Raw genomic sequence first — 22,116 nt, 5'->3', positions numbered from 1 at the left:
ACCATCGTCATTGCCACCATCGCCACCGTTGCCACCATCACCGTCACCACCATCGCCACCATCACCATCGTCATTACCACCATCACTGTCATCACCACCACCGCCACCGTCGCCATCACTACTGTCACTACCACCACCGTCACCATATTGGGCAGTGTTGAATTCCAAGCAAGGAGGGCAGTCAGTGTTCATAACCTGACGTCCTGGAACCCAGCCCTGAGTCCTTAGACTTTCCCAAAGCAATGTTTCTGTCGCGTGTGTCATGTTGTTTGGCTAAAAAGTATAGTCATGTTACACATGTAAAATACTGAAAAATCAGTCCCAGGACTGTGTCCTAATGCAATATGTGCTTTCCTCCTTTGCAGCCAGCAGAGGGAGCCTTTTCTCTACTTTCTGATTCCATCAGCCTCCCCTGAAAAAATACTCTTTTATTATTACAAAGTCCCATGTAGCCATTTTTAATAAGTCGCTTGTCTTTCTCCCTAGACTATTGGACTCTATTTTTCTTATTTCAGAAAGGAATGCACAGATGTATGCATTCATACGCACACAGACACATCACATAATGCAATCATGTAAGCACGTGACCACGCATGTATATGTAAAGTCTCATTAGCAGCTTGTGACGCGTGATGGCGGCTTCCTCTCTTCTTTGGGCCTGGACTTGGCTGGGTTAAAATGAATGCTTCATGGATGGTCCAGTGGCCCTGTGTGTCCTTACAAAGCTAGGGCTGGTACACTCCATGGCATCTGCTGCCTCTAGTCTGATGAGGCAGGAGGGGATCAGGCCTTACAGCCCTAGGACCTGAGTTCGGATCAATCATCAGTAAGTGTTGAGATGTTCCAGCACCTGGGCTGAGGATTCAAGGACAAGACAGTTCTGAACCACAAAGATCTTACGTTCTGCTGGGGGAAGCACCTGACACTTGTGGCAATGTGCAGTCGCTTCTTTGTAGTCTGCACGTTTCCTCTGGTCATGTAGGGGTGAAGGCGTCCATCTGTCCACTCTGTGGGGCTTGTCCATGTTCTCCCCAAAGGCCACCCCAGCAGGGCAGCCCCTCTGATGGCCCCTCGTCCTGCCCTGATCCTCATGTGTGCCCAGTCCTTTTTCCTTCCTCACGTACAGCGCCTTGGGGACTTCCTTCACTTCACGTCCCCCTTTGCTGTGCTCGGGCATTGCCTTTTGGGTGGTGCTCACCAAAGGTGTTGGTGTTCCATGGGCCCTGCTGCCACATAACACCCCTCAAACGCTCACATTGAGATCGTCGCAGCTGACATTTCTGCAGCATGTTTGCCAAGCACTGTGCTGTGCTGTTGTGTGGTTTGACTGGTGCTGCAGGCATGGGCGCGGGCCTTGTTTTTTTCACTGGGTTACGTGCCACATCTGTGGGCACACCACTGAGGAGTGTCAGAGACTCACGTCAAATCCAGATCTTTGTGACTCCTGTCCAGCCTGCGTCTGCTCCCCCGGGCTGCCTTAAAGGGCCCATGAATGCAGCAGGGCAGGGGGGAGCAGCAGGGCCTGGTTTTCCTCCCAGGCCTATTCCAGAGCATAGCGATTCTTCACCTGAAGACTGATGACCTGCAGTGGGTAGGGCTCTGCCACTGGTGTGCAAGCCCGAGAGCCAGGCCTGCTTCTTCAGCCCCTCCCTCAGCCCTGGTATAGCTGCTGGTGCAGAGGTGAGTGTTCATTTCTCCTCATTTCTGGTGTCTTGCTGTTTTTCATGTGTTTATCTTGTTGCCTCCATTGGTTCAGATTGCTCAGATGGCCAGGGATCTCGTCTCCCCATCTCAGATGCTCCGTGACTGATGGGTGCCCTCCTCTTTTTGACTGACCCATTCTGTACCAAGCGGGGTCATGAGCACTTGGATAACTTTGAGACCCTTTTTGGTGCTTCTTATGGAACCACATGGTTCTGAGAACTTCCGTGATATCATTTGTTTTGTAATGTTCTAGACATGGCAGCATCTTTAAAACATTTTGATGCTGATGGAACCGTACTGAATCTTGGGGCAGGAGATTTGGGAGTGGTCGGAAGCCGTTTCTTCCAAGTTGTATGTAAGGAGCCCCCTCCCTAGCATGTCTGATGAGGAGACTCCTCTAGTCACAACGTGGGAGCAGCCCAGGAGGAGGCCCCACTCCCTCTTGGGGCAGTCCATTTCACATTGGGACACAGAGCCCAAACGTAGCCTCTGCCCTCTGGGATGGAAAATTGTTCCTTCCTGAGACAGCCTCTCACGTGTCCTGGTCTTCTCCTCTCTAGCCAAAACATGTCCAGGGCCCAAACTTGAACTTCACCAAGACGTCTTCATAAAACTTGTTCTGGGGGTCTTATTTTCAAGGCAATTCATGTCTTTGATGCTTCTCAGTATTTACTGTTATCCAGCTCCAAGCTGTATTTTAGAGGGCCTTTTTTTCATTTATAGGTCACTACATTTGTAAGACTCCTTTGCAATTTTTTCCAGGAGAGGCCTAAACAGCCCATTAGTTAAACTACAATACTCCTTTGTTTATACTATTAAAAAAAATTAAAGCTGTGATACTTTCGCTTTTTCCTTTAAGAGAATCCAATGAAGTTCAACGGGCTTCAAATGCCATTAGAGGGGGCCATGCAAACTGGACGTTTAGGAAATCCAGAGTTGAGAGTTGCCCTTAATTCAGGTTTTTCTTTTAAAAACCATATGGGCTGTGGATGGAGTGGGGGCTGTTCTCTGTCTCCCATGGATAGCCTGGCCCAAGCGAGGTTTGCCACAACCCAAATTGGATGTTCATTTCTTTGGTTATCCAAGGATCACTGTTTCTTGCCATTTATCTCGATACACTGTGGATTTCAGGTCTGTTAAAGAGGTTGCTAACATATGAGATAAAGATGTATTTCTTGGAACTTGAATATGTAGCCTGGGGGTCTGTTCAGCCTTTATCTGTGTGTAGAATTCTCATTAATGCAAATGAGGAACAGATGCAGAAAACCAAGAGGGAGGACCGAGGCTCCTGGCTCCTCATTTGCAGCCGCCTTCTCATGTCTTTCTTTGGGCCCTTTGACCATTGATTGCATATTGCCTTTTATCATAATTGGGCTTATGGAAGCTCTTGGTTTTCGTAACAGACTCAGTACTTCAGAATTTTTGCCTTTGAGGGAAGAAGAGAAGAATTCCAGGTGAATGCTCTCTGCTGGGTGACACAGATTTGTCTCTTGACGTCTGGATCGTCCCCTAAGGAAGTCTAATGGAATCCATTTAGTTTTCTTCTGTTTTGACAGAAATTTGGCCCAACACCATCCAGCATCTTTTCCTGTGCTTCTTCAGGGCCCGGCATGCTTGTCATGCTGGGGGGATCACTATTCTGGGAACAAACTGATCAACAGTAGTCCTGATGCTGCCACTGACTCGATGTCTACTTTGGGGAAGCCGTTTAATCTTCTGAGAGCCCAATGAGGGGGTTGGGCTCGTTAACTCTGTGGGTAGTGTAGATACCGTTCATGGCAACATCAGCATGCCCCATCTGTGGCAGCAGGACCCAAGCCCTAGCTGGTCCTGACAAGTCTGAGGGGCCGAGCACAGCTGAGTTTTGAGAGGCCCATCATCTCTCCTCCAGGAAGACTGCCTTCTAAGGTAGGGAGGGTGCTGTTTGCATCAGTGGAGGAGACACCAAGCAAATCACAAATCCTTGTGGTGCTGAAGAAGTGTGTGATGGATGAGAATTTCACTAGGAATGTAGGGGTAATGTTTGAGACAAATCCTTTAATGGTATGTCTTGATTCATAAGTATAATGAAATGTGAGTAAATGTTGATTTCAGACAAAATGCTTAGACAGACTGGAACATTCCAAGTTCACTGCTGCTCTTCCTGAGAATCTCCCACAGGTCCAGGAGTCTTGAAGCTCGTGACTGAGAGCGGGCTCAGGCTTCTGTTGCATTGGGTTGCCCCACCTCCTTGCAAGACACATTCATCTGACAAGCTCACACCGAAAGCTGCTTTGTGAGCACGGTCGTCACAGAGTGGTGGCATGAAACTCAAGGACAGTGGGAGAAAAGGTAGCCTGGGTTCCTGTGGCTAGAGTAAGCTGTCTTTATCCTTAAAATCAAAAGGTGGATACTTTTTCAGAACTGTGTTCCATGGGACAGGTGGTGACCCGGGGACCGAGGACCAGCCTGCTGGAGCTCTCTGTATGTCCCCCAGTCGCCATCAGGCTGGTGTGTCCAGAGGAGAATGCATGGCCCTCCCTCTGAAGCACTCGCCCCGTTCCGCCTCCTCCCACTCAGCTAAGCTCAGAATCTCCTGCCCTGTCCTGTCCTGCACCTCCCCTCAGTGGTCAAGACCTGCCATTTCTTCTTCCTCTGCATGTCTCACACCCGCCCCCTTTCCAACTCCTTTTGTGCCCGCATCTTTTTTCACTTGTCATTCTACAGAAAGAACTCCCAAATGACCTTTATGCCCTCTTCACAGGCTCTGCTGTGTGATGGTGCCTGGATGGTGCAGTGGAGAGGGTTCTAAGACTCCAGACACTCCCTTACTGTGTGACCCTGGGCAAGTCACTATGCCCATTTGCCTCAGTTCCCTCACCTGTAAAATGGAGATAATGAGCACCTACCTCTCAGCGTAGTTGTGAGGACGAAATAAGATGTTGTCTGTAAGGCTCTTAGCTCAGTGCCTGGCGTGCAGCGAATGCCATAGAGATGTTAGACACTGTCATCACTATTGCCCTTTACCTTGCTGCCCAGTGACCTGCTGCGGGCATGTCCCTCTCAGGCTCAGAGCTTCCCTAGTCCTGGTCTTGGCATTCAGGGCCTCCATGGCCTGGCCTCCCCCTGCCTCTCCAGCCTCACCCATCCTTTGCACTCCACGTTCCAGCCCCATCCTCCTGTCCTTTCCACCTCCCTCAGCCTTGATCTGGTGAACTTTCTCCTCCCATTCAAGGCCCAACTCAGCTGCTGCTTCTGTCACGAAGTCTTCTCTGTGTCTGCCTTTTCCTCCCCATATTTCTCATACTCATTTCCTTGCACATCTCCTATGCTCTGATAATATTCTGCCTTGTACTGCTGTGTATGGGGTTCTTCCCCAACCACTAGTCCCTTGTAAATGCCTTGAAAAGCAATGTTCTCTCTGGGTGGTGTGAGCCTCCCTTCCCCCATTCATTTTACACAACTCCCCTTTATGGGTTCCAGTCATTCTGGCCGACTTGTTGCTGAGCTCATTGTCCGTTCTCTGCTGTTTAATGACCACCTGCAAATGGCCCGGCATCTCTGGCGTCAGCTTCCTCTCCGTAAAGTGATGGCCCTTCATGTGCTCGATATGGATCCTGTGGGCCCGTCTTCAGGCTGGGCGGGCGTCCCCTGGGCCTAGCATGTATTCCCTTCCTGACTTTTGCCTTCCAGAATCCCTGGCTCACTCCCAGGTTTATCTCAGGCAGCACCTCTGACAAGGAAGCCTTCTTTGATGTACTGAGTTGTTAGTGTTTGCTCAGTTCCTCAAACTAAATCATATTTACTTTTCTGTCCAAATGTGGCAATACCCCAGGAGACTGCAAGCACCTCGAGGGAAGGACCAGCTTTCATGCCACCTTTGTCTTCCTGATGCCTTGCATGTGCTCGCGCTATGCCAGCCTGCCCATAGCATGATGGGATACGATTGTTGAGCTCAGTCACATCTGCCTCATGGAATTGTTTGGAGATTCTGAGTTGTTAAGGGCCGGGCTCAGATGCACACGTGAGCTTTACTTGTATGATGGCCAACAGTGAAGAGAGTCAGCGTGTCACTTTTCTGCCAGATCACACAAGGGTGAGAGGTTCTTCTGCCTTTACCTGTCTGATTTCTGTCACACCCATTCTCGTGTTCTCCATCACAGCAAACACAGTGCATCTTCAAGTTAAGATCACAGCCGAGCTAAATGATAGAATGCTGCAGATTTTCTGCGAGGAAAAGTTAAAATTGTGCAGGAGAAAAGGGAACAGAAGCCTTTGAAAATTCCTCTCTTCCATATGGACGATGTTTAGCTGGTGCTCATGTGTTTTTCAAAGTTGGAGAAGGACCGAATTTGCAGTTTGACAATTGCCCATTGAACCGTGATGAATCACATTTGAGTTTTTTCACTTGTAATTTTTGCTAAATGTGTAACAGAGGCCCCCTCCTGCCCACACACAGAACAGAACAGAACCCAGCATGATAGCCCAGTGCCTCACCACCATGCCAAGGCAGAGACAGACGTTTATTGTGGAAACCTGTGGGTATGACCTTATTAGGGAGTTGTTTCTATGGAGTACATACGTATGTCGTGTTTAAGTTTTCTCCTCATATGGTACCAGGAAGCGGGACTGAGCAGTTTATTTTTCCTTCTGGGACCCTTCCGGTTGATCCTGCATTTATTTCTTTTCTGCCTAGTTGTTTACATGTTATCTCCCCCATTAGACTGTAGGTTACCTGAGGGGAAGAGCCCTGTTTTTGCCTTTCTCTGTATTTCCAATTCTTAGCACAAAATGGCAGGCACATAGTAGGTGATTAATAAATGCTATTTTATCAGGCAGATTTACCTGAACTTTTTAAAGATATTTTCCCTTGCTTTTCAGAAGGAAAGCTATCGATTCCCAGTTTCGGGCAGCCTTGTGGGGCTCAGGCCTCACTTCAGTAGTTGGTGCCTTCTGGCCATTGCTTAGAGTCACAGAGACAGTTTTCCGTCCCTAAAATGGGGATGACAATTGCACCTGCCCTGAGGGCTTGTTGTAAGGATCTGATGCTGGATGGCACAGGGCCTGGCCAGTAGCTAGTGCTATATGAATGTTAGTATAGTCATCAGTCCTTTCTCTCCCACTGTAGTCAGTAAGAGGTAGGAAGACGCCCACCCTCTGTGTAAGGGTCCAGGGTCTTCCCTTCGCTGACATCGGGCAGGTGCTGTTTTGGAGTGCCACACCTCACTGCCAGAGTTGGCCTCTTCCCTGTCCTTTCTCATGTGCCATTTCCCTTCCTGAACCTCCTGCCCCTACTGTGCTGTATTGCCCCATGTTCTAGATCCAGGAGCGGTGTCTGGCTCCTTCCTTCTCCCCAAAGGCCTTAGCTTAGCTTGGCCTTCCCATAAGAGCACCTATGCTAGCAATAGTGCAGGAGTAATGGACCCAGCCGTGATCCCCGGTGTCCGGAGACCCAAGCTGGAGCCCTGTCCCTCCTCGTGTGACCTCAGACTAGTCAGTCTCCAAGCTGTAGTTTTCTCATCCATCCAGCGGAGGTCCTGATGCTCACCAGGTTATTGTGAAGAAATCACGTGGTGAGCTTCAAGCACCATATAAAGAACCGTTGTCACAAAACATCACGGGCCATGTATGGCGCCAAGGCCTGGGTGGGTTCCACGAAGCCCTCCCCTCCCGGTTCTCTCTTTTCTCCTGACTTCCATGGCCTGGAGACTCTGTTGAACCTCTCTGTGCTCTCATCCCGTAATCACCACGTGTTCTAGGGTGTTTTCTTAGGGAGCCAGACGTACACACCCTCACCCCCTCTTGTAGTTGGGACTCCATTTGTTCTGTCCAGCCTGTTATTTTCTGGTTTATTAAACCCTGTCCTCCACATGCCACAGTCCAGCCAGCCCCGCCTCCCATGTGGCATTCCACTTCCCACTGGTACCTTTGCCCAAGCCATCCTCTGTGCCTACAATCCACCTCCGCTCCACCTTGACCTCTGAGGATCCCTGGAATAGGGCCGGGCTTAGCTTGGGCATTGCCTCTCACAGGGAGCCTTTCCTAAGGCCCCCAGCCACTGACTTGTCTTGTAGTTTCTTTGTGTTTAATTTGTACATGAACTGGTAGCGCAGGGATTGTGGCATTTTTGCCTGGTATCCCCAGGGCCTAGCCCTGGGCTGGGCACGTAACAGGAACCTGATAAATGCTTGTTGATTGACTGCTGCATTAAGACCAGAGCTTTGTTCCTGAGACCTGTGTATCTGCCAGAGCTTCGTCACCCACCCTCTAAGATGCCAGAATTGCTCTAGGGAATTGGGTTTGGTGCCCAGCGTCGTCACCGGCTGGACCCACGCTGGAGACGTGCAGGCCTTGATTGTGCTGCCTTTGCTTCTTAATCACTGCTGGGGTAGCACTTGCACCCAGAAGCTTTACTAGACCTAAAGCTTGCCCAGGAATCTGCCATAGGACAGAAGACCTGGTGACTCACAGCTAACACCGGCTCCTGCCCCACTAAGGATGTGCTGATTTAGCGTCCTGTTGATTTCTGCATTTGCTAATAACTCTTTCTTCTTTACGCTGTTTCTTCCCCATAATTAAATTAGGTTGGTCTGTGCTGGCAGTCCTTCCCACCCACGTGGGAAGGTCGTGTTCTTGGTTCTGCAGTCTTCCCTCTGCGTCAGGCCATGCAGGACTTCCTGTCCTTCTCGGTGTTCCTCACGCTTATCATTTCTCACAGCGCAAGGTCCCATGACCTTCAGACACCAGAGTCCCTTTAGCCATTCCCAGACCCACGGCCATTCCAGCTCCTCGCTGCCACCAAGAGCGTTGCTGTCCGTGCTGTGGCGCTTTGGTGTTGTTCAGAACCTGCCTTTTGGTCAGTCGCCATCTTGTTGCGCCTCACAGTCATCTGGTGAAGGAAGCTGACTGTGGGAGTAAGAACACTTAAATCAGCGCCTGCACACTGCGCACACACACCGTCCGGGGGCCTGTCCTGGATGAGCAGGAGGCCAGCGCGTGCTCTGTTAGGGGAAGCGACACCGCGCCGCTCATTCCTGAAGTCACGTTCCAACAGAACGACCTGCAGAGCCCTTCAGGGCCAGCGAACCTGCTGGCTGGGAGAATGTTTGCTCTTCTTTTTCCATCCTATTAAGTCGACCTGTCACATGCAGCAGGAAGCGACTTTATAGTTTGCTGTGGATTTGGTTTAAAAAAAAAGTCCCATTTGGGAATATGGAAAAAGTAAGAAGAGAGCCCCTCTGAAGGTGGGCACCGGTCCTTGTTTTATTTCTCTCTGATAGGCTTGCCGGGGCAGTGGGCAGACTTTCGGGCGTGACTCCTGTAGGTCTGTGGTTCAGGGGGCTCTCTCAGGTGTGGCTCCTGAGTCACAGGCCTTGTGTCCCCAGGGCCCAGGCAGGGTCTGGTACCTCCTCAGTGCTTAATAGATGCCACTGGATGGTTTGATCACATCACTCGAGATAGGGCTTCCCTGGGCTGACAGAATCTCAGATCTTTTGCATCTGAGAATGAACAGAATGTGAAATGGAAGTGAGGCTAAGTCTGTTTAGTTTTTCTGGCCTCAGTTTCTCTGTCCCAGAACAGGGACCAGTTTCAAAAAACAAAGGAACAGCTTAAGTCCGTACATTTTAAGCTTTGAATCAAAAAAAGCAGGGGTGGCTAGGTGGCGCAGTGAATAGAGTGCCAGTCCTGGAGTCAGGAGGATCTGAGTTCAAATCCAGCCTCAGACACTTAACACTTATTAGCTGTGTGATCTTGGGCAAGTCACTTAACCCCAATTTCCCTGCCTTCCCCCCTCCAAAAAAAAAAGCATCTGTTAGGCACTTACTGTGTGCCAGGTTTGCACTGTGCTTTCCTCAGAGTGCCAGGATTGCGGTCCTCATTTTAGAGTGACCTGTCCAGGGTCGCACAGTGTCAGAATTGGAAGTCAATCCCACGTCGACCCATCTTCCCTCTCTTTGTCTTCCCTTCTGCTGATAGTGACTGACCCAGGTCTCTGTACTCGAGCTTCTGCTGTGCTTTTTAGTGTCAGTGAGCATGTGTGGTGTATCAGACTTCCTAGTCCCCCCATATGCCTGTCAGACACCTTATGCCTTATTCCTGTTGTTTTTCAGGGTGGGTTACCCTATGTGAGAGGCTAAGCTCAGTGCCTCACACTTAGTAGGTGATCAACAGTATTTGCAGATTCATTTTCATTGGGTTTGTTTTAATTAATAACTGAGCTGTTTCGATTACCAGATGGAAACCCTTGACAAACTTGGAGAATTTGCCTTGTTTATTTAGGGCAAAAAAGGCATCTTATATGAAGAATTTTGCTTTGACCATAGGAGCGGCTTTTAACCAAGGGATTTTGGCTAAGACTGAATTACAACAAATGACACTTTTTATAGATGAAAACCACTCTCTTCTGACTAATAGAAAAATTGAAAAAGTAGATATGTTCTGACAGTGTTCTGATTACCTTGTAAATGTGGAGTCCCCAGAATCGAAAGCTTAAACTTGAGTTTTTCTTTTGCCCTTAAAGTATAAACATTCTGCTGTGGATTTGGCACCTTCATTTCATCAGCTGGGAAATTCTTGATCCCCTGTGTCTCCTTCTCCCTGGCTCTCTGTCTAATTGGTTGCCATTCCTCTCAGTTCTCACTTCCCAGCATCTCCCCCTTCTCTTCAGTTCTGTGGCTTTCACCCTGGCTAGAGGGCACATCACCTCCTGCCCAGACTTGTGCCCCGCCTTCTAATTGAGATATCTGTTTACCATTCTCTACACGGCTGCCGGAATGGAGCATGGCTCCCACCTCTTCTTCTGCTCAGAGACCCTCAATGGCTCCCTGTTACCTCTAGGATAAGCTATCCCCTGCCCCAGGGGCATGTAGGACCCCCCACAGCCTGGCTCCAGTTTGCCTCTGTAGCCTTATGTCACGTTCCCCCCTTCACGACCTCTGTGTTCCAGCCAGACTAGACAGTCCCCTCTCATCTACAGGTGACAGGTGTCATCTTCTGCCTCCAGGCATCCGTCCCGTCCTCTCATGCCTGGAGTGCGCTCTCTCCTGATTGCTGCTGCGTGAATAGGTGCATCGGGTAGACATCCCGCTGCCCCTGGCAGATCCCCTTCTCCCTCATGTCAAATATTCCCAAAGTTTTTGCTCCTGCTTCTTAATAGACTTACTGTGGATGTGTCCTTTCCCCATGGTGGATTGGGAGGTTTTGGAGGGCGGGGGTCTCTGAACTTTTTATCTTCGTGTTCTCCTTCCCAGGACCCTGCACACAGCAGGTGCCCAATAAAGGTGCAGAACTGAATGGCTTGACAAGGATTTGTTCTGTTAATTTCCTGCTCCTTCAGGTCGGGATTTGATTTGTATCCAGTCCATGGATGGGATGCTGATGTTGTTTGAACAGGAGAGCTACGCTTTTGGGCGGTTTCTCCCTGGTTTCCTTCTGCCTGGCCCTCTCACTTACAGTTCCCGGACAGATTCCTTCATCACTGTCTCTTCCTGCCGCAATGTTGAGAGTTACAAGTAAGTGTCCTTTGGACGTCTCTGGGAGCATTTCCAGGTTTATGCACTTAGGGGTTAATTAGGAGCTCCACGGGGTGATTGTGACAAATGGCACCTCATTTTGGAGACTCGGCCCTGTCTGGGTTTATAGGAAGGGGAAGACAGAATTGGAGGAGCTGGGTCTGGTGTAGACACTGTGGCTTGAGTGAACACAAACCAAGGCTTCGTGTTGCTAGTAAAAGGTGCCGGTTCCCCAAGGGGGTAGGACTTCTTTTTCTTAAGGAAACTCCCCATTCCTCAGGGACTTTTGTCTGAGAACTTTTTTTTTTTTCTAGCTAGAACTACTGTATGCTTCAGTAAATAAGAGAGTCAGTGGTTCTTAGTGAAGAAAGTCACGGAAGGGAATACAGAAAACTCCAGGGAGGTAGAAGAAGCTGTGGCATGCCCCTATCTCTGGCTAAGAGTCATCTTTGTGAATGTGAAGGGTGGGAGGTGCAGCCACCCCTCAGTGTTCCTCATGGGCCCTGATCAGGTAGAACTCTTCTTAGAAGTGCATCAGGTTCCCAGTCTTGGTCTTGATGTTGGCTTAGGAGAAGCAATGGCTGGGCCAGCTTAGTTCAGCTGCCTCTAGCCCCTACAAATGACAGCCCAAGTCTAATGTGCAAATTCCTGAAAGTTTGAGAACATTTAGGGGCAAAAAGTGGTGCGTTTATACCTTCCCTCCCCAGGTGACATGGGGAATGGGGCTTCTCTAAATGCTCTGACCTTGGCTCCTGGATGACCATGATGCTGGACGGGTCATCAGCATAAGATAGATGCTTTGAGAGTTTGAGGGAAATAGCCATTCACCTGGCCCATGCTTGCTGAGCACCGAGCATGGCCGGCTAGCCCTGCTTTTCACTCCTCACACAGGCTTGGAATTTCTCTGTGCCAAGTGCCTGTCTTGGCAGGGCTGCCCCCCCAGTAACAATAGAAAGGCCTGAATACTCCATTACTTCTGCTTTGAAATATGTGTGTTGGAGTTAATTGGTGGTGGTTCCAGAAGTGATTGGATGAAGAAGTGATATGTTAGTTTCCTTAACGTGTGGGTTTAATCTCACCGAAGCCCCCACTGTTCTTGGGGCCCGGCCTCGCCAACATTCCATTCCCTTCAATTCATCTCCTTCTAGGATGAAAACAAGGTCCATTTTCTCCATTGGGTAGACTTGGGTAAAAATGCATGGGAGATGGATTATTAGGAAATGATAAAAATCCTGAGGGCTCCAGGGGCTGGATGCAGTTTATAATTTCATGTGTTTTTGTGTACAAGCCTTAATGTTTAAAACATTAACCTTACTTCATGATAACCATTGACGTAGTTCCTTAGTGAGTGGAAAAGCACAAAAAATTGCAATGTTTTCTCCTTGAGGCTCCCTCTGGTTTGCTGATTACCCAGGACACAGGACAGTCCAGGTCACTAGAATTATAATTTCTCGATAATCATTACAAAAGTGTCCTATTCCATTACTGCTATTAGACTGTTATGTCCAAATGTGAAATTTCTTTGGGAATTACGGGGTTGCTGGGGGAGCCAGGTATGTTGGGGGCGATATCTGAGAGCTGTAGAATTTGTTCTAGAATGGGAAGGGAGCTTGATCACCTTATGCAGAACCTCCACTGGATGGGTGAAGAGAATGAGTGTCAGCAGCATATAACATTGAGCTTCAGAAGTTGGGGGGCTCCCTCTTTTTGGGGCTCCTGTTCTGTACAGTCACACCATGAGGAAGGTGACATCCTTGACCACCCACTGATGCTGTTTCCTGTGAATTCACTTTCTGTAGCTTTATAGTAGAGATGCTGCCATGCCTCGGAAGGACCAGTGGTTCTCGGTGCCACGGAGCCGGATCTGAGAACGCAGCTCACCCGGTTTGCTGTGCCATCTCTGTGCAGTGCGTCCGAGCCTCCAAACCTCGAGGTCATTTCTGGCTCCTCTGCCTTTGCTGCTTGGCTCTTATAAGTTCTGCCTTAGCATTGGCTTCTGCTTCCATCCGTTCCTACCACTGCCAGCTGGGTTATGCTCCCTCCCCTCCTGCCTCCTCACTGGCATCCCTGGCTCTCCTCCTTGTGCCCTCCAGTCTCTGCCATCCAGTCAGCTCCTTGGACAAACACCACTTTTAGCTTGTGAATCTCCTGCCCAAAGATTCCACTGAGATAACAGCTATATTCCTTCTATGTATTTCATCATCCAGACCTGTCTGATCCATTTAGCATTTATTAAGCACCTTCTATTTGTAAATACTGTGGAAAGAGAGACAGCAATAAAAAAAAAATCCTTGTCCTTAGGGAAGTTCCATTAATCAGGGGCATATAATATTCACACAGTTAGGAAAGCAAACATGAGATAATTTGAAGAAAACAAGAGTGCTCCCAACTGGTGGGACCAGGGAGAACTTTGTATGGGAGAAGGCCCCCGAGTTGAGCTTGTGAAGGAAGCTGGATGGAGGTTTTGATGGTGTGTGTGTGTGTGTGTGTGTGTACACACAAAGCTGGGAGGAAGGGAGATGGAGATGAATGCTGAGATCAGGGAATGGTCAGTAAGTGTGTTGGGCTGCGCTATATTGTGTGTGAAGGGGGGAAAGATGAAATCAGCCTAGAAAGTAGAGGTGGGAGCAGCATTGGGGGTGGGGGCTATAAAGGCCGAGACTCATCTATCCTAGAGACGTTAGGAAGATTCTTGAGCAGAGGAATTACAGTTGTGTGGGTCAGAGAGTAGAGACACTGCACACAGAGAGACCAAGTAGGACGTTATTACATTAGTCCAGGTGAGAGGCAATGTAGGAGTCTTGTGGGTGGAGGTGAAGGGACAGACATGGGTGCTGAAGAGGCAGAATCACTAAGAGTTACCTCAACAGAAATGGGCACATTTGGTGGAATAGCAGGGGGAAGGTAGATAACAAGCTGGGTTTTTAAAATGTTGTTTGAGATGCTGGTGGGGCATTTAGTGGGAGGTGCTGGCAGGCAGCTGGTGGTATGGGATTGGAATTCAGAACTGAGATTAGGAGGGTTGTGTGTGTATGTGTGTCTGTCTGTCTGTGTGGAGAAGGAAGTGGCAAATCACTGCAGTGTCTTTGCCAGAGCGAGGGAGGGTTGGGGTTTGCTTGGCAGTAAGCAGATGAGCCCCCCTACTAACAGCCACCTTCCTTTCTGCCTCCTTTGGAGGCTTATGTCCATGTTGCCCCGTGAGCAGGCTGTCCTCAGTCCTGCCTCCCTGCCTTGGCTTGTGCTGTGCCTCCCATCTTTTTTTGCCTGTTCTAGTCCTACCCATCCTTTTGGTTCCAGTTCTAGTCTCTTTTCTTCTGGAAGTGTTCCATGACAACATCTCTGCTTTTCCCCCTTGAGCTTCTGGTATATTGTACATAATACTCATTTCTGAACTCCACAGGACTTTATATTATAAGTAACTGTTTGCTGAGCCCATGGCCTGCCTTCCCAAGAGGACTTTCAGCCCCCTGAGGGCAGGGACCATCTTCTAAACTCCTCTGAGACTCTCTCTTGCACCTGACATGGTGCCAAAACCAGAAGGGGCCCTTGAGTTGGTGTTTGTTGCGTTGAATGGCAAACCTGTTTAGCAGTGTGATAGGTGGCTTGTTCAGTCAGCTCTGGGTTTTATAAAGCAGTGACTTGATTTAAGCAGCCTGTCTTTTTCCATATGAGCTCCAAGATCTTGTGGATGAGGACAGGGATCCATGAAAGTCATAGGGTCCTAGGATCAGAGTGGGAAGGCAGCTCTGACGTTCCCTCCTGGCTATCCCTCTTATTTTAAAAGTCACAAAATTAAGGCCCAGGTAACTTCAATGAGTAAGTAGCCAAGATGGAATTTGAACCCAGGTCCTCCGATGCCAAATCCAGACACTTTTCCCTGCAGCACGTTTGGCCCTCTGCTTAAGTAAGGCTCTGCAGAAGTCGTGTGGAAATAGTGCCTGTTGGAAATTGAGGCGTGGTTGAGTGGAAGCCGCCATCTTGGCTGGGACCTCTGGGCACGTAAACCAAAAAGAGCTTTTTGTTACAGAAATCTCAGTGAAAGATTCTCCATGGTTTCTTCTAGGAAGTTATGTGTCCATAATTATGTTATTATTGTTAGTTGAACTGAAAATACCAATTCCCTGCATACAGATTGCCTGCTAATCTCATGATACTTTGAGTTTTTGGAATTGAGATCCACAGTCATCTTTGCATCTCCATATGTGAGAGCGACAGGCATCTTGACGTGGAGAGGACTTGCTTTGGGCTTCTGTGCTTTGGATCGTGTGGCACCTCCGTCCTGACGTGCTCTTTGCAGGCTGTGACTTTGGGGAGCTCTAAATTACAGGGCCGATTTTCCCGTGGGTTTCACACAGCTCCCCTGCTCCCAGGCATTTGTGGCTGGCTTGTCAGAAAGCAGTGCCATTCATCCTTGCCATGACTGCGTTTGTGGTTGGTGGGACCCTTCCCCAGAGAACATGTGCAGACCTCTTTCATAAGCAGTCCCCCACTGGGCCTCATTATTCCTTCAGCCCCCTCCATGAGGGAATGCAAGTCTTCAGCTCTTATCCCTGAATACTTTTGAGTGGTAAGGGGAAAAGAAAAGATTTAGTTATTTTTCCTAGCATCTGAATTCCCAAGCTCTCTTGGAATTGTTTTTAAATATAAAATTAGACATAGATTTTTATATGTGTTATTAGTCATAGTCAAAAAGAGGTCAGACAGCAAGAATTGCAAAAGAGATGCTGTTGTCAATTTGTCATCATCTAAATTTACCGTTTGTTAGACTTCAGCTATAAAATCCTGTTCTGATTTATCTTCCAGGAAGAGAAATTGATCTGGGTTTGGAAAGCAGGGCTGTCTTTTGGCCACGGCTCCAACTGGAGTTTGGATCTTGATGAGGCCACTTTAGGGGCTTAACTCAATCGAAATAATAACTCTTTGTATTTACACAGAGTTTCTAAAAGCCCAAGGAACTTTTAATTTTCAAAAAATTGTTCATTAGTCCTAGCATCACCCTATGATAGATAGGTCTGTAGTTAAACCTACAGAATTTCTAAGACCTGAGAGGCTCTTGGGTCCAACGTGTCCCTCTGTAACACGCCCAGTGCCCACCAAGTGGTCATCCTGAAGACGGCCCCATCTTCTTGGGGCAGCCCAGAGCGTTGGGGAGGATCATCGTAAGCGAGGCCCAGACTTGTCTTTTTCACTCCTGCCTACTGTACCTGTTTGTGCCCTCTGGGCCAAGTAGAGCAGGTGTGACTTCCGAGGCGCAGAAGCCCCTCACACACCTGAAGGCAGCTGGCGGCCTCCTGCTAAGTCTTTTTTTCTTCAGGTCAAATAGCCACCATTTCTTCAATTCCTTCTCCTCAGTGTGACCTCAGAGCCCTTCGCTGTCCTCTCTGCCCTCCTCATGCACCCTTCAGTTTATCCAAGCACTTTCTAAATTGTGGTGCTCAGAGCTGAAATACTATTTGGGATACTGTCCACCGAGGCCAGAGCCCGCTGGGGCTGTCACATACTCTTGCAGACGGTGCAGCCCAAGACTGTCATGAATACAAGTGCCTTCACTTTAGGACTGTGGAGATGAAACATTGAGAGAGGTGGCTGAGACCAGAGAAGCTAGAAGCAGTCTGCTCTGCCCCTCTCTTCCAATCCTACAGCCCACACTATTTCTCTTAAGAGAGATGAAGAAAGCATTTACTAAATGCTTACCTGTGTGCCAGGCCTAGGCTTGTAAGTGCTGGGAATTTAGAGACAGTTAAGCAAGGTATTCTCTGCCCTAAGGGAGCTTATATTCTAGTGGGGGAATGCATCCTATCAAGGGAAACTGGAGGGATGGTGTGGGCAGGGGGCAGAATTAGGCAGAAGCTCACACATAGAACCTGGGTACCCAGAGGCAGGGTGAGGCAAGGATGATAGCTAGAGTGTGTACAGCATGGTGAACACCTGAAAGAATGGCAGCAGTGTGAGGTGGCAGGTGGGGGTGGGGAAATGTGACGTGCAAAGTCAGCATTTGTGGAACCTTTTGCCATTTTTGAGGCCCATGTAATGTTGTGGGGAGAGGGGACATGCTTTCAAGTAAAGAATGGATTTTCACAAGGGGCTTGTGAACTCCACCTCATCTCCTTTTCCTGAAATTAGGGCTTTCCTGGAAGATGGAAGGATAATGATGGTGGTAGCTTGGGCAGCCCACTGTGCACTCATTCAGGCCCATTTTGGGTGAATGTTTGAACCTTTCCTGAGCATTCTGGCATGCCTCCAAGCCTCACTTCCCAGTCCTGTGGATGCCTTCGATGTGGAATGGCCCATTAGCGTGGGGAGCTGTGGGTATGCCTCAGATAAACCAGACTGGCATGCATATTTCAACAAGGAGCTCTAGATGGGATATTAACTCTTGCCATGTGGATCTTGCATGCAGCCTTGGAAAGAAATGCTTCCACTTTGCCCTGGGACTTACACCAGTGTGGGCCCGCTGGAAGTTGGCCAGCAGTGTTAACAAACAATGCACTGGCTTCTGTTGGAGAGCACTGAGTGACCCACAGTCAGGCCTGATCTGATTTTTCTCTTAGCCTGATGTAGCTCCTGAAGCTGCATTTGTGCCCTTATTCCAGGGGGACAAGGTGGACGTCGTACCTACCCAGTAGATCGTGATGCTAACGCAACGGAAAAAACCCCTCCCTGCCTGTGACGTTAATGGGGGATAGAAGATCTCCCCACCCATTGACAGGCCTCACAGGGAGCCCATGAAGGGAAGCCTGCTGGGGGAGGCTTGCACACCTTTTGCTAATTTCTAATTGGGCCCTCAGTCTCGAGGCTTGTGATGCCTTCTGGCTCTGAGAAGCATATCAGTACTCTAAGTTGGTTTTTGCTTTGGGGGCTTGTTTATCACAAGGATCTTGTGATTCCCTGGTGGAGATTCTGAGTGGCCGTGTGTTCAGAGCTCCCCGACTGCTCAGATGTAAAGACTCTCCATCCAGGGGTGTATGTAAAGTATATAGTTGATTCAGGCAGTCAGAGCCCTGTCTGTTGGTCTTTATTTCTCTGCTTGTATTTTCTCTGACGTTCAGGGTGCTGACTTTTCCCCTGAACTAGTGAATGTAATTTAAAAAGATTGTTGGCCCCTCGAACAACTGTCTTTCCTTGTAAAGCAGATCTAAGAATCCTGGGGATCCCAGTGTGGTTGCTGGTACACCATCGCCCATAAATGAAATTATTCCAAGAATGGTATGAGCCCAACGTACTTGGTGAAGGAGAAGGTTCATATCACTGGGTCACAGCTCTAGGGCTGGAAGAGGCTTAGTGGGGTCATCCGGTCCAACCCCCTCCACTTTTGAGAAACTGAGCCTTGGGGATGCTGACTTATTCAGTGTCACACAGGCAGTGGTGAGAGCCACCCTGTGCATTGGTCAGTCAGTTCCTCCTTGAACCCATCCTGCTCCAGGCTCTGCCCTGACTCCTGAGACGCCACATACCCTAATCCCCTTTAGTCCATCAGCTTCTTGTGGATGGCTGGGGAATGTCTTTCAGCTTTTTTAGGCACTTAGCCTGTGTGCCTAGCACAAAGAAAGGCCTTAATTGAGTCCGGGGATGCATGGTAGCACGTGGAATATGAAACATTACAACTCAGAGCATAAAATTCTACCACTTCCCAGTGAAAACCCTGATCATGATTTACAGGCAATTTAGGGTCAGACTCCTTCCCTTATTTTAGTTTTAATCTAGGATTTTAATTTTTTAATATGGTTTGTGACATTTTATTCTCATGGCCTCATAAAATTCTGTGCAAATTCCGTTTTTGACTTTCCTTTCAAAAGGGTCTTATATGCAGGGCCCAGGCTTCCATCTGTCTGCCGCTGTGTGCTCTGATCCATAAAGTCTCTGTCTTTCCATCAGGTACCAAGTGCTTGCCTTTGCAACAGATGCAGATAAGAGAGAAGACATGGAACAGCAGAAGCTTGGCTCTGGAAAGAGACTGGTGGTGAGCAAAGCCTTTCTTATTTCATAGGTAATGTTTATCACTTACTAGGAGTAATGACATTGTGATCTGTGTTGGCTGACGTACAATACATGCGGGTCATTGTGCCTGTAAACAGTGAATCATCGAGCATTCATTAGGCTTCTGTTGTGTACAAGGCACTGTTCTAGACCCTGAGACCAAAGGAAGAAGACCGCTTACACTCTGTGAGGGAAACACCACTGGCACAATTCGCACAACAGTGTGGAACCATTGATGCTGCTGCTGCGCATCACGGAGGGCTTTGTGTAGGCTGAGGAGGTGGTGTTTATGCTCAGACTTTAGGACACGTGAGGCCTGGACAAAGGCACGGAGGCCAGGGTGGATGCTGTGTGTGGACAACGACAGGAAGGCCAGTTTGGCGGGCTGTAGCACTAGTGAAGAGGCATCATCTCAAGGAAGGCAGTTAGGGCTTTAGATGCCTCAGAGAAGACTTTCTGTTTGGTCCCAGTTATTCTGATGACACCAACTTTCCTATCCTGGGCGAGACTCTTGGCCTCTTGAGGCTTTTGGACATAAGATGCTGAGGAGGGGCTGGGCTGCCTTGGCAGAAGGATCTCCTCTCCTTGGACTTCCCTCCATCACTGAGATAGCATTTCCATTCCTCTCCACATCCTTAGTGCAAACAGGTCTCATTGGAGCAGGGCATCGTGGTTCAATCCGAGCTTTAAGAAAATCACGTTGGCATTTGTGGGGAGGATGGGTTAGAGAGGGGCATCATCTACACAGCAGTGATTGTGGCTGTTGTTCCTGGTTCTGCTCACTTCAGTCTGTGTTAGTTCATGTCGGTCTTCTTGGGTTCCCGTGAATTCCACAAGGCTGTGGTTTCTCAAGGCACAGCAACGTTCCATTAGGCTCATGGGCCAGTCTGTTGGGTCACTCCCAATCAATGGGTAGCCAGTTGGGTCCATTCTTTGCACCAAGTGCTGCTGCTGGGGTCACTCGTCAGATGGGAGGGCAGTGTTCTTTCCATGCACCACATTACTGCCGTCCTAAGGAAGGCTTGGAGGGCTCTGAATAAGGCAGTGGAAGCAATTGCAGGCTTAGAAGATACGACCTATGAGGAAAAAAAATCAGAAGAGTTGGAATGGTTTCTCCTGGAGGAGCTTCAGTGATGACCAGGAAATTGGATTAAATCTTATCCTGAGGAATTCAGGTCAGACTTAAGGACATCCATCACTGAACTCTAAAGCGTTTTACCAAAGAAGTGATGGATGCCTTTTATCTGGGCAAATCAGGACGTTTCGATGACTCAGTGACGTCCTCAGTTGTGGGGTTTGGCCTGGAGCTTGGAGCTGGTGACACCGGGGCCATTGATGGGCCCCCTTTGGGGCCATCAGATGGGCTCCCTGCATGACTCCTGGGAGGATGCCCTCTCCCAGAATGGAGGAGAACCAGCCCCGCTGGTCCGTGATACCAAGGGCTTGGTCCCGTTGCAGTCACCAAGAAAACGGAGGACTAACTCCTCTGTGGTGGGCCGAATGACCAGCAATGGCGTGATGCTTCTTTGATGAGTAATAGCACTATGTGTTTCTGTGGCCTCAGAGGCTGTGATGTGTGTCCTGACGCTCATTTACCCCTGAGGAGATGAGGCTCTGAGGGAGTCGCACAGCATCAGCTGGGATTCGAACCTGCATCTCCTCACTCCAAGCCCAGCACTTTATCTGCTCTTGTGATGGAGAGGTTTTAAAGGAAGTTCCCAGGCAATCAGACTGAAGGGGAGTCGCTGGTCAATCTTTATGAAGTCTCGAGTTTTTGTGAAGGTGAAGGAGGCAATGCCTTGGCTCTGCAGACCCCGGGTGCAGCTCCACAGAGAAGCCTGCCCCTCCCCTGAGCCCTCACCACTGCCTTGGCCCTCTGGGATGCCCAGGGAGGCCTGCTCAGGGCAGGGGTGGGGAGTGCGGCAGCTCTCTCTGGCTGCCCCAGGATGGCTCTCGGCTTGCTGCCGGGCCTTTCTGGACCTTGAGGTTTAGTCTGTCCCCTTCCTCCCCGCCGCCCGCCCCAGCTGGATCTCCAGGAGTCAGAGGGGCAGCTTCAGGTCATATTTCAGAGGCCTGTCATGGGCGGCTCAGGGAGAGTGGGTGCGCTCGGACTCCACCTGGCCATTCTGTGTGGGTTTTATTCCTGCTCGCTTTCACCTAGGAAGCAGCGCCACGGATGACGTCACAAGAAGGCTCTGGTTCCCTCCTCCTCTGAGACGGAGCCACCCATGACAGAGGCTTCCTCGGCTGTTCTGTGACATTCTTGACTTTGCAGCAGGTCACAGGCTGATGGTGCCCGTGCCCCTGGACCTATGCAGTCCCTGTCTCTGTTTCCCTGTCAAGTCTTTGTTGAGGCTCCAGCCAATGAGACAAAAGCTCTTCTCTTATTATTTTTTTTAGCATAACAATAATAATCTGTGAGGAGCATATGATAAAGAAATGATTATGAAAGGGAAAGAAGGGCTGGGGATAGCTGATGGCCAGCCAGCATCCCACCTCTGGTGCGCTGGCCAGACCAGGACAAGTGGAAGACTGCCCCTGCATTGGGTGGGTCCCCGGGGCAAAGGAGGTTCTAGGAGGTTGGGCACTGGAATCGTGTAGGATGGGCACGGAAGGGCTGTAATCTGCACCTCTGGCTGGACTGCCCAGTCAGAGATCGCCTCAGGCTCCACGTGTTATGTGTTACGACTCATGGTCCTATGGCCAGTCCGTACTAGGCTTGGGATCCTCAGCCTGCTGCTCCCGACTGACCCCAGGCCCTGGTCCCTGAGGGTGCTCGCCCCTCTGACTGCCTTGGGGCCATTTGCCCTCAGTGACTTCCCTTCTGCCTGCAGTGGACATTCTCCCCAGTGAACGCCTCTCTTTGTAGCTGGCCAACAAGGAGTCTGCATCCTTATATTCTCTACTTTGGCTGTTGTTTGAATTTTCTTGATTCCATGAGAGA

The 22,116-nt window shown here is 49.4% G+C and overlaps 1 protein-coding gene across 3 annotated transcripts in view; it reads left to right on the top strand.

Annotated features, from left to right (window-relative positions):
- The window catches only part of BBS9 (Bardet-Biedl syndrome 9), a 339,648-nt gene that overhangs the window by 67,466 nt on the left and 250,066 nt on the right, over positions 1-22,116 (top strand). For all 3 annotated transcript variants that reach the window (XM_069084284.1, XM_069084282.1, XM_069084283.1), the window contains 2 exons: positions 11,021-11,195; positions 19,071-19,155. In XM_069084284.1, coding sequence (XP_068940385.1) covers positions 11,021-11,195; positions 19,071-19,155 — 260 coding nt within the window. The remainder of the gene's footprint in view (positions 1-11,020; positions 11,196-19,070; positions 19,156-22,116) is intronic.

The sequence above is a fragment of the Petaurus breviceps genome, unplaced genomic scaffold (assembly GCF_028583685.1).
Source record: "Petaurus breviceps papuanus isolate PSGF00001 unplaced genomic scaffold, PetGlider_PUasm1.0 174, whole genome shotgun sequence".
In the NCBI taxonomy this organism is placed as follows: domain Eukaryota; kingdom Metazoa; phylum Chordata; class Mammalia; order Diprotodontia; family Petauridae; genus Petaurus; species Petaurus breviceps.
This window is presented reverse-complemented; position numbering and strand designations above follow the sequence as displayed.